Source organism: Salmo trutta, chromosome 19, assembly GCF_901001165.1.
Source record: "Salmo trutta chromosome 19, fSalTru1.1, whole genome shotgun sequence".
Classification (NCBI taxonomy): Eukaryota; Metazoa; Chordata; class Actinopteri; order Salmoniformes; family Salmonidae; genus Salmo; species Salmo trutta.
Window position 1 is genome coordinate 24,847,965 of NC_042975.1, and position 12,823 is coordinate 24,860,787.

Here is a 12,823-nt window from a genome sequence, read left to right on the forward strand (position 1 = left end):
AATGTTCAAATTTGTCTTCCACTTTGACATGAGAGTGTTTTGTGTAGATTGTTGACAAAAAAAGGCTAATCCATTTTAATCCCATTTTGTAACAGTCAAGGAATGTGAATAATTTCTGAAGGCTCTGTACAGGGCCAATGTGTGTTCAAGTCATTGATCACATAGCCTAGCCTACTTCCCGCCTGTAGTATGCATCTGATCTCACTCTTCCAAACCAAGTAAAAGCAGTGATGGAAACTATTCTGTCCATGTATAAACCTGCATTTTTGGCATATGTACATACAATACAAGCATTTCGCTACACTCACATTAACATCTGCTAACCATGTGTATGTGACCAATAAAATTTGATTTGATATAATCTTGTTGGTGCTGCATGGTGTTTGTGCTTTTGCGACATCCTCTGTTCCAACTATTCCTGGCAGCCGCTCGCTGCTCGCTCCCTCCTCGGCTCACTGCTCCTCTCTGTGATGAGAATACTGAATAAGATGCCATTTAATTTCAGAATGGGTGTTGATGGTCTTTGTGAAGCACCAACGCGTTCTAACAAAGACTAGGGTGTTGCAAGGTTCTCAAGGGTCCTTATTTGTCGCTGTTCATGTGCTTCTACCTGTCAGATAACTATAAATTGAGGGGCAAAATATGTGATTCAAAAAAATAAAAATTAGTTACTTTAATGACGAATATCTGTGGGTTATTAGGTCTGCTTGGCTTTTAATTTCTTTATTTATCAATTGATAATTTGCTCTATGTTCACCCATTTTAAGTAGGATGTTTTTGCATGACATTTTTACAATCCTAGCAGGGTTGTTTGTGTCCATAGTTGTATTTCTTATGTAAAGAACAGCTCAATGTCATGTTCATATAATTTTTCCCCCTTTTTTTATGAAGTGTCCCGTGTTATTGTATAGTCCATTTGAATGAGAACAATTGAATTTAACATGCCCAGAAAATAAAGATAAATTGCTAGGCTTTTATCTAATTGAAATACAAGCCAAGTACAGTTGAAGTCGGAAGTTTGCATACACTTAGGTTGGAGTCATTAAAACTCGTTTTTCAACCACTCCACAAATTTCTTGTTAACAAACTATGGTTTTGGCAAGTTGGTTAGAACATCTACTTTGTGCATGACACAAGTAATTTTTCCAACAATTGTTTGCAAACAGATTATTTCACTTATAATTCACTGTATCACAATTCCAGTAGGTCAGAAGTTTACATACACTAAGTTGACTGTGCTTTTAAGCAGCTTGGAAAATTCCAGAAAAAGTAATGGCTTTAGAAGGTTCTGATAGGCTAATTGACATAATTTGAGTCAATTGGAGGTGTACCTGTGGATGTATTTCAAGGCCTACCTTCAAACTCAGTGCCTCTTTGCTTGACATCATGGGAAAATCAGAAAAAAAATCGTAGACCTCCGCCAGTCTGGTTCATCCTTGGGAGCAATTTCCAAATGCCTGAAGGTACCACGTTCATCTGTACAAACAATAGTACGCAAGTATAAACACCATGGGACCACGCAGCCGTCATACCACTCAGGAAGGAGACACGTTCTTTCTCCTAGAGATGAATGTACTTTGGTGCGAAATGTGCAAATCAATCCCAGAACAACAGCAAAGGACCTTGTGAGGATGCTGGAGAAAACGGGTACAAAAGTATCTATATCCACAGTAAAATGAGTCCTACATCGACATAACCTCTAGACTATGGTTTGCAACTGCACATGGGGACAAAGATTGTACTTTTTTGAGAAATGTCCTCTGGTCTGATGAAACAAAAATAGAACTGTTTGGCCATAATGACCATTGTTATGTTTGGAGGAAAAAGGGGGAGGCTTGCAAGCCGAAGAACACCATCCCAACTGTGAAGCATCCCAACTGTGAAGCATACGGGTGGCAGCATCATGTTGTGGGGGTGCTTTGCTGCAGGAGGGACTGGTGCACTTCACAAAATAGATGGCATCATGAGGGAGGAAAATTATGTGGATATATGGAAGCGACATCTCAAGACATCAGTCAGGAAGTTAAAGCTTGGTCGCAAATGGGTCTTCCAAATGGACAATGACCCCAAGCATACTTCCGAAGTTGTGTCAAAATGGCTCAAGGACAACAAAGTCAAGGTATTGGAGTAGCCATCATAAATCCCTGACCTCAATACTATAGAACATTTGTGGGCAGAACTGAAAAAGCATGTGTACGAGCAAGGAGGCCTACAAACCTGACTCAGTTACACCAGCTCTGTCAGGAGGAATGGGCCAAAATTCACCCAACTTATTGAGGGAAGCTTGTGGAAGGCTACCAGAAACGTTTGACCCAAGTTAAATAATTTAAAGAAAATACACTCAAGTAGTATTTGGTAGCATGTAAACTTCTTACCCACTGGGAATGTGATGAAGGAAATAAAAGCTGAAAATCATTCTCGCTGCTATTATTCTGACATTTCACATTCTTAAAACAAAGTGGTGATTCTAACTGACCTAAGACAGGGAATTTTTACTAGGATTAAATGTCAGGAATTGTGAAAAACTGAGTTTAAATGTATTTGGCTAAGGTTTATGTAAACTTCCGACTTCAACTGTAACAATTATGGTTTGAAATGGCTTTTCTAATAAACTGCATTAATTAATACAACAGCAATTTATTATTTTAACTAAACACTGCAGAACTATGTTTGGATTTTTTTATCTAAAGTGTAGGTTTATATATTGGTCCGTTCTTATATTCAACAGTTATTAAAAGTTTATTGGACTTAGAAAAAGTATGGTATCTAGTTAAGAAGTCAACAATTATTTAGATATATTTTTGAAGTACAGTATTTCCTAAAATATTCTGTGCTTTTTCTTTTTCTCTATCCATTCTCTCCAGATTGACTTTATCTTGTTTACAAAGATACCGGTAAGTGAACAAACTGCTGAGGAGTGAAAGCAAGCCTCATGAGTTGGCCTGGCGGATCTCAGCGACGTTATGGATTTGACTAAAATGGGTATGATCCAGCTCCAGAACCCTAACCACCCCACGGCCCTGCTGAAGAAGGCCAACCAGATGCGTCTGGCAGGAACCCTCTGCGACGTGGTCATCATGGTGGACAGCCAGGAGTTCCATGCTCACCGGACCGTGCTGGCCTGCACCAGCAAGATGTTTGAGATCCTGTTTCACCGCAACAGCCAGCATTACACCCTGGACTTTCTTTCACCAAAGACCTTCCAGCAGATACTGGAGTATGCCTACACTGCCACACTCCAGGCCAAAGTGGAAGACCTGGACGACCTACTGTACGCAGCAGAGATCCTAGAAATTGAGTACTTGGAGGAGCAATGCCTCAAGATCCTGGAGACAATCCAGTCCTCAGACGACAACGACACAGAGGTCAACATGAACGATGAAGGCACGGAGGAAGATGATGAGCGCAAGGGCAGGCAAGGAGGGAAGAACGCCAAGAAGCATTCCATGGAGGGGAGCTACCATTCAGCCGTCCAGCAAGCCTCGGCCCTGGCCAGCATGGTGGACCAGAGCCCCTCCGTCTCCACATCCTTCGGGCTCTCCACCATGAGCCCAACCAAAGCTGCCGTGGACAGCCTGATGAGCATAGGCCAGTCCCTCCTGCAGCAGGGCTTTGGGGGCGAGCACCTGACTCAAGGAAACTCCCACCACCAATTGATGACCGAGATCAAGACGGAGATGATGCAAGTGGATGAAGGCGGAGGCCACGTGAGCCCCAGAACCATGGAGTCCAGTGCCTCCAGCAATGGCAAAAGGAGCGGCGAGTTGGACAAGAACCGTGATGGCCCCGGGACCCCAACCAGGAGTAGTGTGATCACAAGCGCCCGCCAGCTGCACTACGTCCGGGAGGATGGCATGGGCGACTCCCAAGCAGATGGCGGCCAAATGGGTCTGGAAGCCATGGCGGGTATGACAGGCATGACCGAGAAACACCTGGCCTCCTTGTACTCGCTGCCTACCAATCATAAAAATGAGGCCATGCTATCCATGCCGGCCTCCATGGCCTCTTCTCTCCATATGTCCCCTGCCCTGGCCATGTCCATGGACTTCAGTGCCTATGGGGGACTTCTGCCCCAGAGCTTCATTCAGAGGGAGTTCTTCAACAAGTTGGGGGAGCTGGCTGCAGGTATGAAGCCAGACGGTAGGAACCAGCATGAACGCTGCAACGTGTGTGGCGCAGAGCTACCAGACAACGAAGCTGTGGAGCAACATAGGTAAGCTCAACTTTGTTGTACTTCATGTCACTGGGTTTGTTCCATTAACATTTGTAAACTTATAGATTTTGGCAAAGATCAATCTTTCTTTAAATCAACATTAAAATGCTATTTTAAGTAATCTCTGTACAATAACTTAATTTAAGTGTGCTGATATACAGTGCCTTGGGAAAGTATTCAGACCCCTTGACTTTTTCCACATTTTGGTATGTTACAGCCTTATTCTAAAATTGATTAAATATATTTTGTTTTTCTCTCAGCAATCTATACACAATACCGCATAATGACAAAGCGAAAACAGGTTTTAGACATTTTTGCAAATGTATTACAAATAAAAACCAGATACCTTATTTACATAAATATTCACACCCTTTGCTTTCAGACTCGAAATTGAGGTCAATTCAATTGATTGGACGTGATTTGGAAAGGCATACACCTGTCCGATATAAGGTTTCACAGTTGACACTGCATGTCAGAGCAAAAATCAAGCCATGAGGTCGAAGGAATTGTCCGTAGAGCTCCGAGACAGGATTGTGTCGAGGCACAGATCTGGGGAAGGGTACCAAAAATGTCTGCTGCATTGAAGGTCCCCAAGAACACAGTGGCCTCCATTTCTTAGAGCTGGCCGTGTGGCCAAACTGAGCAATTGGGGGAGAAGGGCCTTGGTCAGAGAGGTGACCAAGAACCCAATGGTTACTCTGACAGCGCTCTGGAGTTCCTCTGTGGATATGGGAGAACCTTCCAGACGGACAAGCATCTCTGCAGCACTCCACCAATCAGGCTTTTATGGTAGAGTGGCCAGACAGAAGCCACTCAGTAAAAGGCACATGACAGCCTGCTTGGAGTTTGCCAAAAGACACCTAAAGGACAAGATTCTGGTCTGATAAAACCAAGATTGAACTCTTTGGCCTGAATGCCAAGCGTCACATCTGGAGGAAACCTGGCACTATCCCTATGGTGAAGCATGGTGGTGGTAGCATCATGTTGTGGGGATGTATTTCAGCGGCAGAGACTGGGTAGACTAGTAAGGATCGAGGCAAACGGAGCAAAGTCAAGAGGTCCTTGATGAAAACCTGCTCAGGACCTCAGACTGAGGGTCACCTTCCAACAGGACAACAACCCTAAGCACACAGCCAAGACAAACCAGAAGTGGCTTTGGGACAAGTCTCTGAATGTCCTTGAGTGGCCCAGCCAGAGCCCGGACCTGAACCCGATCCAACATCTCTGGAGAGACCTGAAAATAGCTGTGCAACAACGCTCCCCATCCAACCTGGCCCAGCTTGAGAGGATCTGCAAAGAGGAATGGGAGGAACTTCCCAAATACAGGTGTACCAAGCTTGTAGTGTCCTACCCAAGATGACTTGAGGCTGTAATCGCTGCCAAAGGTGTTTCAACAAAGTACTGAGTAAAGGGTCTGAATACTTATGTAAATGTGATATGAATAAAATTTGCAAACATTTCTAAAAATCTGTTTTTGCTTTATGATTTTGGGGTATTGTGTGTAGATTGAGGGGACAATTTAATCAATTTTAGCATAAGGCTGTAACGTAACAGTGGAAAAAGTCAAGTGGTCTGAATACTTTCGGAAGGCACTGTACGTACATATAATATAGGCCTACATTTTTCAACCTTAAATAATTCTGGAATCTACCTATCAAAAGTTGTGGTGGTCTTTTTTTAAATCTCGAATATGTTTGGTTTTTTACTCATATACACTGAACAAAAATATAAACGCATCATGTAAAGTGTTGGTACCATGTTTCATGAGCTGAAAAAGAAATCCCAGAAAATGTCCATATGCACAAAAAGCATATTGCTCTCAAATTTTGTGCACACATTTCTTTACTTCCCTGTTTGTGTATTTCTTCTTTGCCAAGATAATCAATCCACCTGACAGGTGGGGCATATTAAGATACTGATTAAACAGCATGATCATTACACAGGTGCATCTTGTGCTGGGGACAATAAAAGGCCACTTTAAAATGTGACAAAACTGCACAACACAATGCCACAGATGTCTCAAGTTTTGAGGGATTGTGCAATTGGCATGCAAGAATGTCCACCCGAGCTGTTGCTAGATAATTTAATGTTAATTTCTCTACCATAAGCCGCCTCCAACGTCATTTTAGAGAATTTGGCTGTACGTCCAACCGGCCTCACAACCGCAGACCACGTGTTAGTTCTCCAGCTTCTTTCTTCTCACTTTGTCATTTAGGTTAGTATTGTGGAGTAACTACAACTATCCATCCTCAGTTTTCTCCTATCACAGCCATTAAACAATAACTGTTTTAAACTCACAATTAGCCTCTTGGAGAAATCCCTGTGGTTTCCTTCCTTTCCAGTGACGGAGTTAGGAACAAAGCTTTATCTTTGTAGTGTCTGGGTGTATTTATACAGAATCCAAAGTGTAATTAATAACTTCAGCATGCTGAAAGGGATATTCAATGTCTGCTTTTTTTTACCTGTCTTCCAATAGTTGCCCTTTGTGAGGCATTTGAAGACCTCCCTGGTCTTCGTGGTTGAATCTGTGTTTGAAATTCACTGCTTGACTGAGGGACCTTGAAATGATCTGTATGTGTGGGGTACAGAGATTATGTAGTCATTCAAAAATCATGTTGCTCACTATTATTGCACACAGTGAGTCCATGCAACTTATTATGTGACATGTTAAGCACATTTTTAGTCCTGAACTTATTTAGGCTTGCCATACTAAAGGGGTTGAATACTTGTTGACTCAAGCCATTTCAGTTTTCATTTGTAAAAAGATCTAAAAACATAATTCCACTTTGACATTAGGGGTATTGTGTGTAGACCTGTAACACAACAAAATGTTGAAAAGTCCAAAGGATGTGAAAACTTTCTGAAGGCACTGAAGCTAACAAACTACAGTTGAAGTGGGAAGCTTTATATACACTTAGGTTAGAGTCATTAACTCGTTTTTCAACCACTCCACAAATTTCTTGTTAGCAAACTATAGTTTTGACAAGTCTGTTAGGACATCTACTTTGTGCATGACACAAGTCATTTTTCCAGCAATTGTTTACAGACAGATTATTTCACTTATAATTCACTGTATCACAATTCCAGTAGGTCAGAAGTTTACATACACTAAGTTAACTGTGCCTTTAAACAGCTTGGAAAATTCCAGAAAAGGATCTCATGGCTTTAGAAGCTTCTGATAGGCTAATTGACCTCAGTTGAGTCAATGGGAGGTGTACCTGTGGATGTATTTCAAGGCCTACCTTCAAACCCAGTGCCTCTTTGCTTGACATCATGTGAAAATCAAAAGAAATCAGCCAAGACCTCAGACATTTTTTTGTAGACCTCCACAAGTCTGGTTCATCCTTGGGAGCAATTTCCAAACGCCTGAAGGTAGCACGTTCATCTGTACAAACAATAGTACGCAAGTATAAACACCATGGGACCACGCAGCTGTCATGCCACTCAAGAAGGAGACGCGTTCTGTCTCCTAGAGATGAATGTACTTTGGTGCGAAAAGTGCAAATCAATCCCAGAACAACAGCAAAGGACCTTGTGAAGATGCTGGAGGAAACGGGTACAAAAGTATCTATATCCACAGTAAAACGAGTCCTATATCGACATAACCTGAAAGGCCGCTCAGCAAGGAAGAAGCCACTGCTCCAAAACCGCCATAAAAAAGCCAGACTACGGTTTGCAACTGCACATGGTGACAAAGATCGTACTTTTTGGAGAAATGTCCTCTGGTCTGATGAAACAAAAATAGGACTGTTTGGCCATAATGACCATTGTTATGTTTGGAGGAAAAAGGGGGAGGCTTGCAAGCCGAAGAACACCATCCCAACTGTGAAGCACGGGGGTGGCAGCATCATGTTGTGGAGGTGCTTTGCTGCAGGAGGGACTGGTGCACTTCACAAAATAGATGGCATCATGAGGTAGGAAAATTATGTGGATATATTGAAGCAATATCTCAAGACATCAGTCAGGAAGTTAAAGCTTGGTCGTAAATGGGTCTTCCAAATGGACAATGACCCCAAGCATACTTCCAAAGTTGTGGCAAAATGGCTTTAGGACAACAAAGTCAAGGTATTGGAGTGGCCATCACAAAGCCCTGACCTCGACCCCATAGAAACTTTGTGGGCAGAACTGGAAAAGCGTGTACGAGCAAGGAGGCCTACAAACCTGACTCAGTTACACTCGCTCTGTCAGGAGGTATGGGCCAAAATTCACCCAACTTATTGTGCGAAGCTTGTGGAAGGCTACCTGAAACGTTTGACCGAAGTTAAACAATTTATAGGCTATGCTACCAAATACTTATTGAGTGTGTGTAAACTTCTGCCCATCTGAGAATGTGATAGAAGAAATAAAAGCTGAAAATCATTCTCTCTACTATTATTCTGACATTTCACATTCTTAAAATAAAGTGGTGATCCTAACTGACCTAAGACAGGGAATTTTTACTAGGATTTAAATGTCAGGAATTGTGAAAAACTGAGTTTAAATGTATTTGGCTAAGGTGTATGTAAACTTCCGACTTCAACTGTAAATGACTCGTTGGATAATATCCTTGATTTTAATTTGAATGTTTTGAGATTTTACCACTCATTAGATTTTGTTTGTTTTCTCAGCTAAGATATTTTTTCACAATTTTGATTTAACAAATTTTAAGCCTGATTTTAAATACATTTATTTGAATTAGTAAATGTGAAATTAGCTTCTTGTGGTCTATCAACTGCTTTTGAAACATTGCTGAGAAGAGTTTAACTGATTTTAATATGCCTTTTACTGGACATATTTGAAATCTTTGTCTATTTTTGTTTAATAAAATGCATTTCTTAATGGGAATAAGTAATGTCTTCCATTATACTGCTGGCAATAGCATTGGATGTTATGTTTGTCAATTTTCACCCAGAATTGGGTAGGAGTTTCTTTCTTGTAAAGTCAATAATGTAGACATTTTAAGGCAGTTGTATTGCAATGCTACCAGGCAACTGCTCACTTGTTGCTGATACTACATGATACTTGAATATCTGTATTCATATTGTTTAAAGTAGGCTATCATAGCAATACAATATTTACAAATTCAACAGCTAAAGTGTTGTTGATCTCTGAAACAAAAGCAGTAGTCTATTGCTGGTGACCGAGTCAGAGGTTCTCTCCCCTGATGACTTCCAGGCCTGTCCGGGTGACTACCGAGCCGTCCTGCCGCGGCGCTGGCTGAGCCCATTAGTTGCACCTGGCGAAGGGGGTCAGCTAATGGGAAGCAGCCCCCTCCCCCTCTCCTCACACCCACCCCAGCACACCCCTGAACCCTGCGGTGTGGCCAGTGATGGAGTGTCCCAGGCCGGGGCTCCCAGCCACCTGGGGGACAAGGAGGGTCTTATTAGCTTTATGAGTGGAGCAGACTGTCCAGGCCAGGAAATGAGGGCTGTGCACAGGACCCAGGCCCTGCCCTCTGCAGCCTAACCTTTGGGCCGCTCGGCTGGCCTCTGCTTCTCGTCAGCAGAGCTGGAGGGCGGGGTAGTCGTGGTGTGGATGGAAGTCTGAAAAGAGGGGGTGCAGCGTGTAAATCCATGCCAGGCAAGCACTGCTGTTTAAATCCCACCGTGCACTCCTGTTGTAGACTACGCAGCATGCTGTTGTCTGCACCTGAGAAATATTTGCGCAACTTCCAAAACTGTCAAGGAACTGTACTAGTTTGTCTAAAGTTGGGAAATAGGCCATAAGAAACACTCTGACAATCTGTTTCTGCTAATGGCCTGACACTCTCACACAGCCCAACACCCCATGAAGCTTGTAGGAGTTGGAATTTGGGACTGACACAGTGTGTCGGCATTGATTGAGAGCTCACATTTCCAGTTGTTTAAGATTATAGTGAGACAAGGAGTGGGGGGGGAGGGGGCGCCCCGGGTGAGTTTACAGGTCATGTCTGGAGATCCAAGCTTTTATGCAACTGAAAAGAGTTGGATGATATTTTAAAGATGACTCATGCTTGTTTTGCTGAAAAGTAGTACTCTGTACCCTGATCTTGTACAACTTCCTGTGTTTTCAGTGGTTGAATTGGGAGCTGTGGGGTCCCTAGTTCGGCAGCGACTGTTTACCCCATTTCTTCACAGCATGTGATTTCTGTGTAATGCTCAAATTACATTCCAGTGGAGTGACTTTTCATTTTTAAGCATGCAGCTTAAAGCGCTCTTGTCATTTGATGTGTCCATCCTTCAACAACTAAAACATCAATGGTTGGTCTAGAAAGGCATGCCCCTACAAATCGATGGTTGTATTTAGACGAGGCTTTTATTGGCCCAGTGCTACTCTGATATGTGAAAATAAATAAGATCAGCAGGTGATCTCTGCTAAACTGTGGACCCATCCATGTTCTTATTTATTATTACAATGTGCATAAAACTCTGGAATAGAATGTCTCTAACTGAATGATACCATTTCCAGTAAATGACCTCGGTTGAAGTGGAATATAATGTCTAACTTAAACAACATTTCCAGTTCATCCAAGGTACTTTTATTGAAATGGTGTCACTAACTTACACGACACCATTTCCAGCCTCCGCCCTACATATAACATTTTTATTTGAAGCGTAACAGTGTTTGTTTACAATTCTTTTTTTTTTATACAAACAATAGAGTAAAACATGCTCATGTTTTGTGTTGTGAGGGGGTAAGACAATTCCCAATAATGACAAAAATATATTTACATAAGTATTCAGACCCTTTACTCAGTACTTTGTTGGAACCACCTTTGGCAGTGATTACAGCCTCAAGTCTTCTTGGATATGACACTACAAGCTTGGCACACCTGTATTTGGGGAGTTTCTCTCATTCTTCTCTGTAGATCCTCTCAAGCTCTGCCAGGTTGGATGGGGAGTGTTGCTGCACAGCTATTTTTAGGTCTCTCCAGAGATGTTGGATCGGGTTCAAATCCGGGCTCTGGCTGGGCCACTCAAGGACATTGAGAGACTTGTCCCAAAGCCACTCCTGGTTTGTCTTGGCTGTGTGCATAGGGTCATTGTCCTGTTGGAAGGTGAACCATCGCCTCAGTCAGAAAGAGCGAGAGAGAATGTTATTAAAGTGGCCAATGATTTCCAGTTTAACAGTAATGGCCTTGAGAGAGAAGTTATTTTTCAGTCTCTCGGTCCCAGCTTTGATGCACCTGTACTGACCTCGCTTTTTGGATGATAGCGGGGAGAACAGGCAGTGGCTCAGGTGGTTGTTGTCCTTGATCTTTTTGGCCTTCCTGTGACACCTGGTACTGTAGGTGTCATGGAGGGCAGGTAGTTTGCCCCCGGTGATGTGTTGTGCATACCGCACCACCATCTGGAGAGCTCTGCGGTTATGGGTGGTGCAGTTGCCGTACCAGGCGGTTTTGCAGCCCGAAAGGATGCTCTCAATTGTGCATCTGTAAAAGTTTGAGGGTTTTAGACAACAAGCCAAATTTCTTCAGCCTCCTGAGGTTGAAGAGACGCTGTTGAGCCTTCTTCGCCACTCTGTCTGTGTGGGTGGACCATTTCAGTTTGTCCGTGATGTGTATGTCGAGGAACTTAACTTTCCAACTTCTCCACTGCTGTTCCGTTGATGTGGATCGGGTGGTGCTCCCTCTGCTGTTTCCTGAAGTCCACGATCATCTCCTTTGTTTTGTTGACGTTGAGTGGTCACCTCCCCGACCAAGGCCCTTTTCCTCCGATTGCTCAGTTTGGCTGGGGGGCCAGCTCTAGGAAGAGTCTTGGTGGTTCCAAACTTCTTCCATTTAAGAATGATTTAGGCCATTGTGTTCTTGGGGACCTTCAATGCTGCAGACATTTTTGGTACACTTCCCCAGATCTGTGCCTCGACACAATCCTGTCTTGGACCTCTACGGACAATTCCTTTGACCTCATGGCTTGGTTTTTGCTCTGACATGCACTGTCAACTATGGAACCTTATATAGCCTTTCCAAATCATGTCAAAGTGGTGATTCTAACTGACCTAAGACAGGGAATTTTTACTAGGATTAAATGTCAGGAATTGTGAAACTAAATGTAAATGTATTTGGCTAAGGTGTATGTAAACTTCCGACTTCAACTGTATATGCAGATCTCCATCTTATCACAGATGTTAATTTACAGCAATCGATTGTGAGTCATGATTTGATTGAATATGATTTTTTGATTCCCTTTTTGTTTATCAGCAAACCTGTACATGATTTTGTCCCAAAAAATGTTTTATATCTGATCAATTGACAGAAATTGCAGTTCCCCTGTTGATAAACCTACATGTTTGTGTGTTTTTCTAAAGACTTGTCAAATGCTTTGATTGTTGATAGCTCACAGAGCGATGGTTCTGGTTGACTAATTACAAATTATATCCCAGCAGCCCTGTGCCAGGGTCGCTGCCATCTCCAATTACAAACGTGAAGAAAATTTCAGTCGGGAGTTCATTTGGTTCAAACAGGTCAAGTTAACTGGCCCTAATTGTTTCCAGAAGTTGCACAGGTCCTTTGTGTGTGTTTGAATGAATGCATCAGTAAGTGCTTATTTCCTGTATACTTTTAGCCTGCTCCATTCATTCGCCTGTGTCCTGGGTTCTGTCATAAAGCCTCAAAACAACTGGATGTGATGTGGATTGGCTCCACAAATGGGA

The 12,823-nt window shown here is 42.7% G+C and overlaps 1 protein-coding gene across 2 annotated transcripts in view; it reads left to right on the forward strand.

The window, feature by feature from the left end:
* The window catches only part of LOC115154192 (zinc finger and BTB domain-containing protein 16-A), a 165,393-nt gene that overhangs the window by 4,953 nt on the left and 147,617 nt on the right, over positions 1-12,823 (forward strand). For both annotated transcript variants that reach the window (XM_029700180.1, XM_029700179.1), the window contains exon 2: positions 2,865-4,213. In XM_029700180.1, the coding sequence (XP_029556040.1) occupies positions 2,964-4,213 (1,250 nt within the window). In that variant the 5' untranslated portion in view covers positions 2,865-2,963. The remainder of the gene's footprint in view (positions 1-2,864; positions 4,214-12,823) is intronic.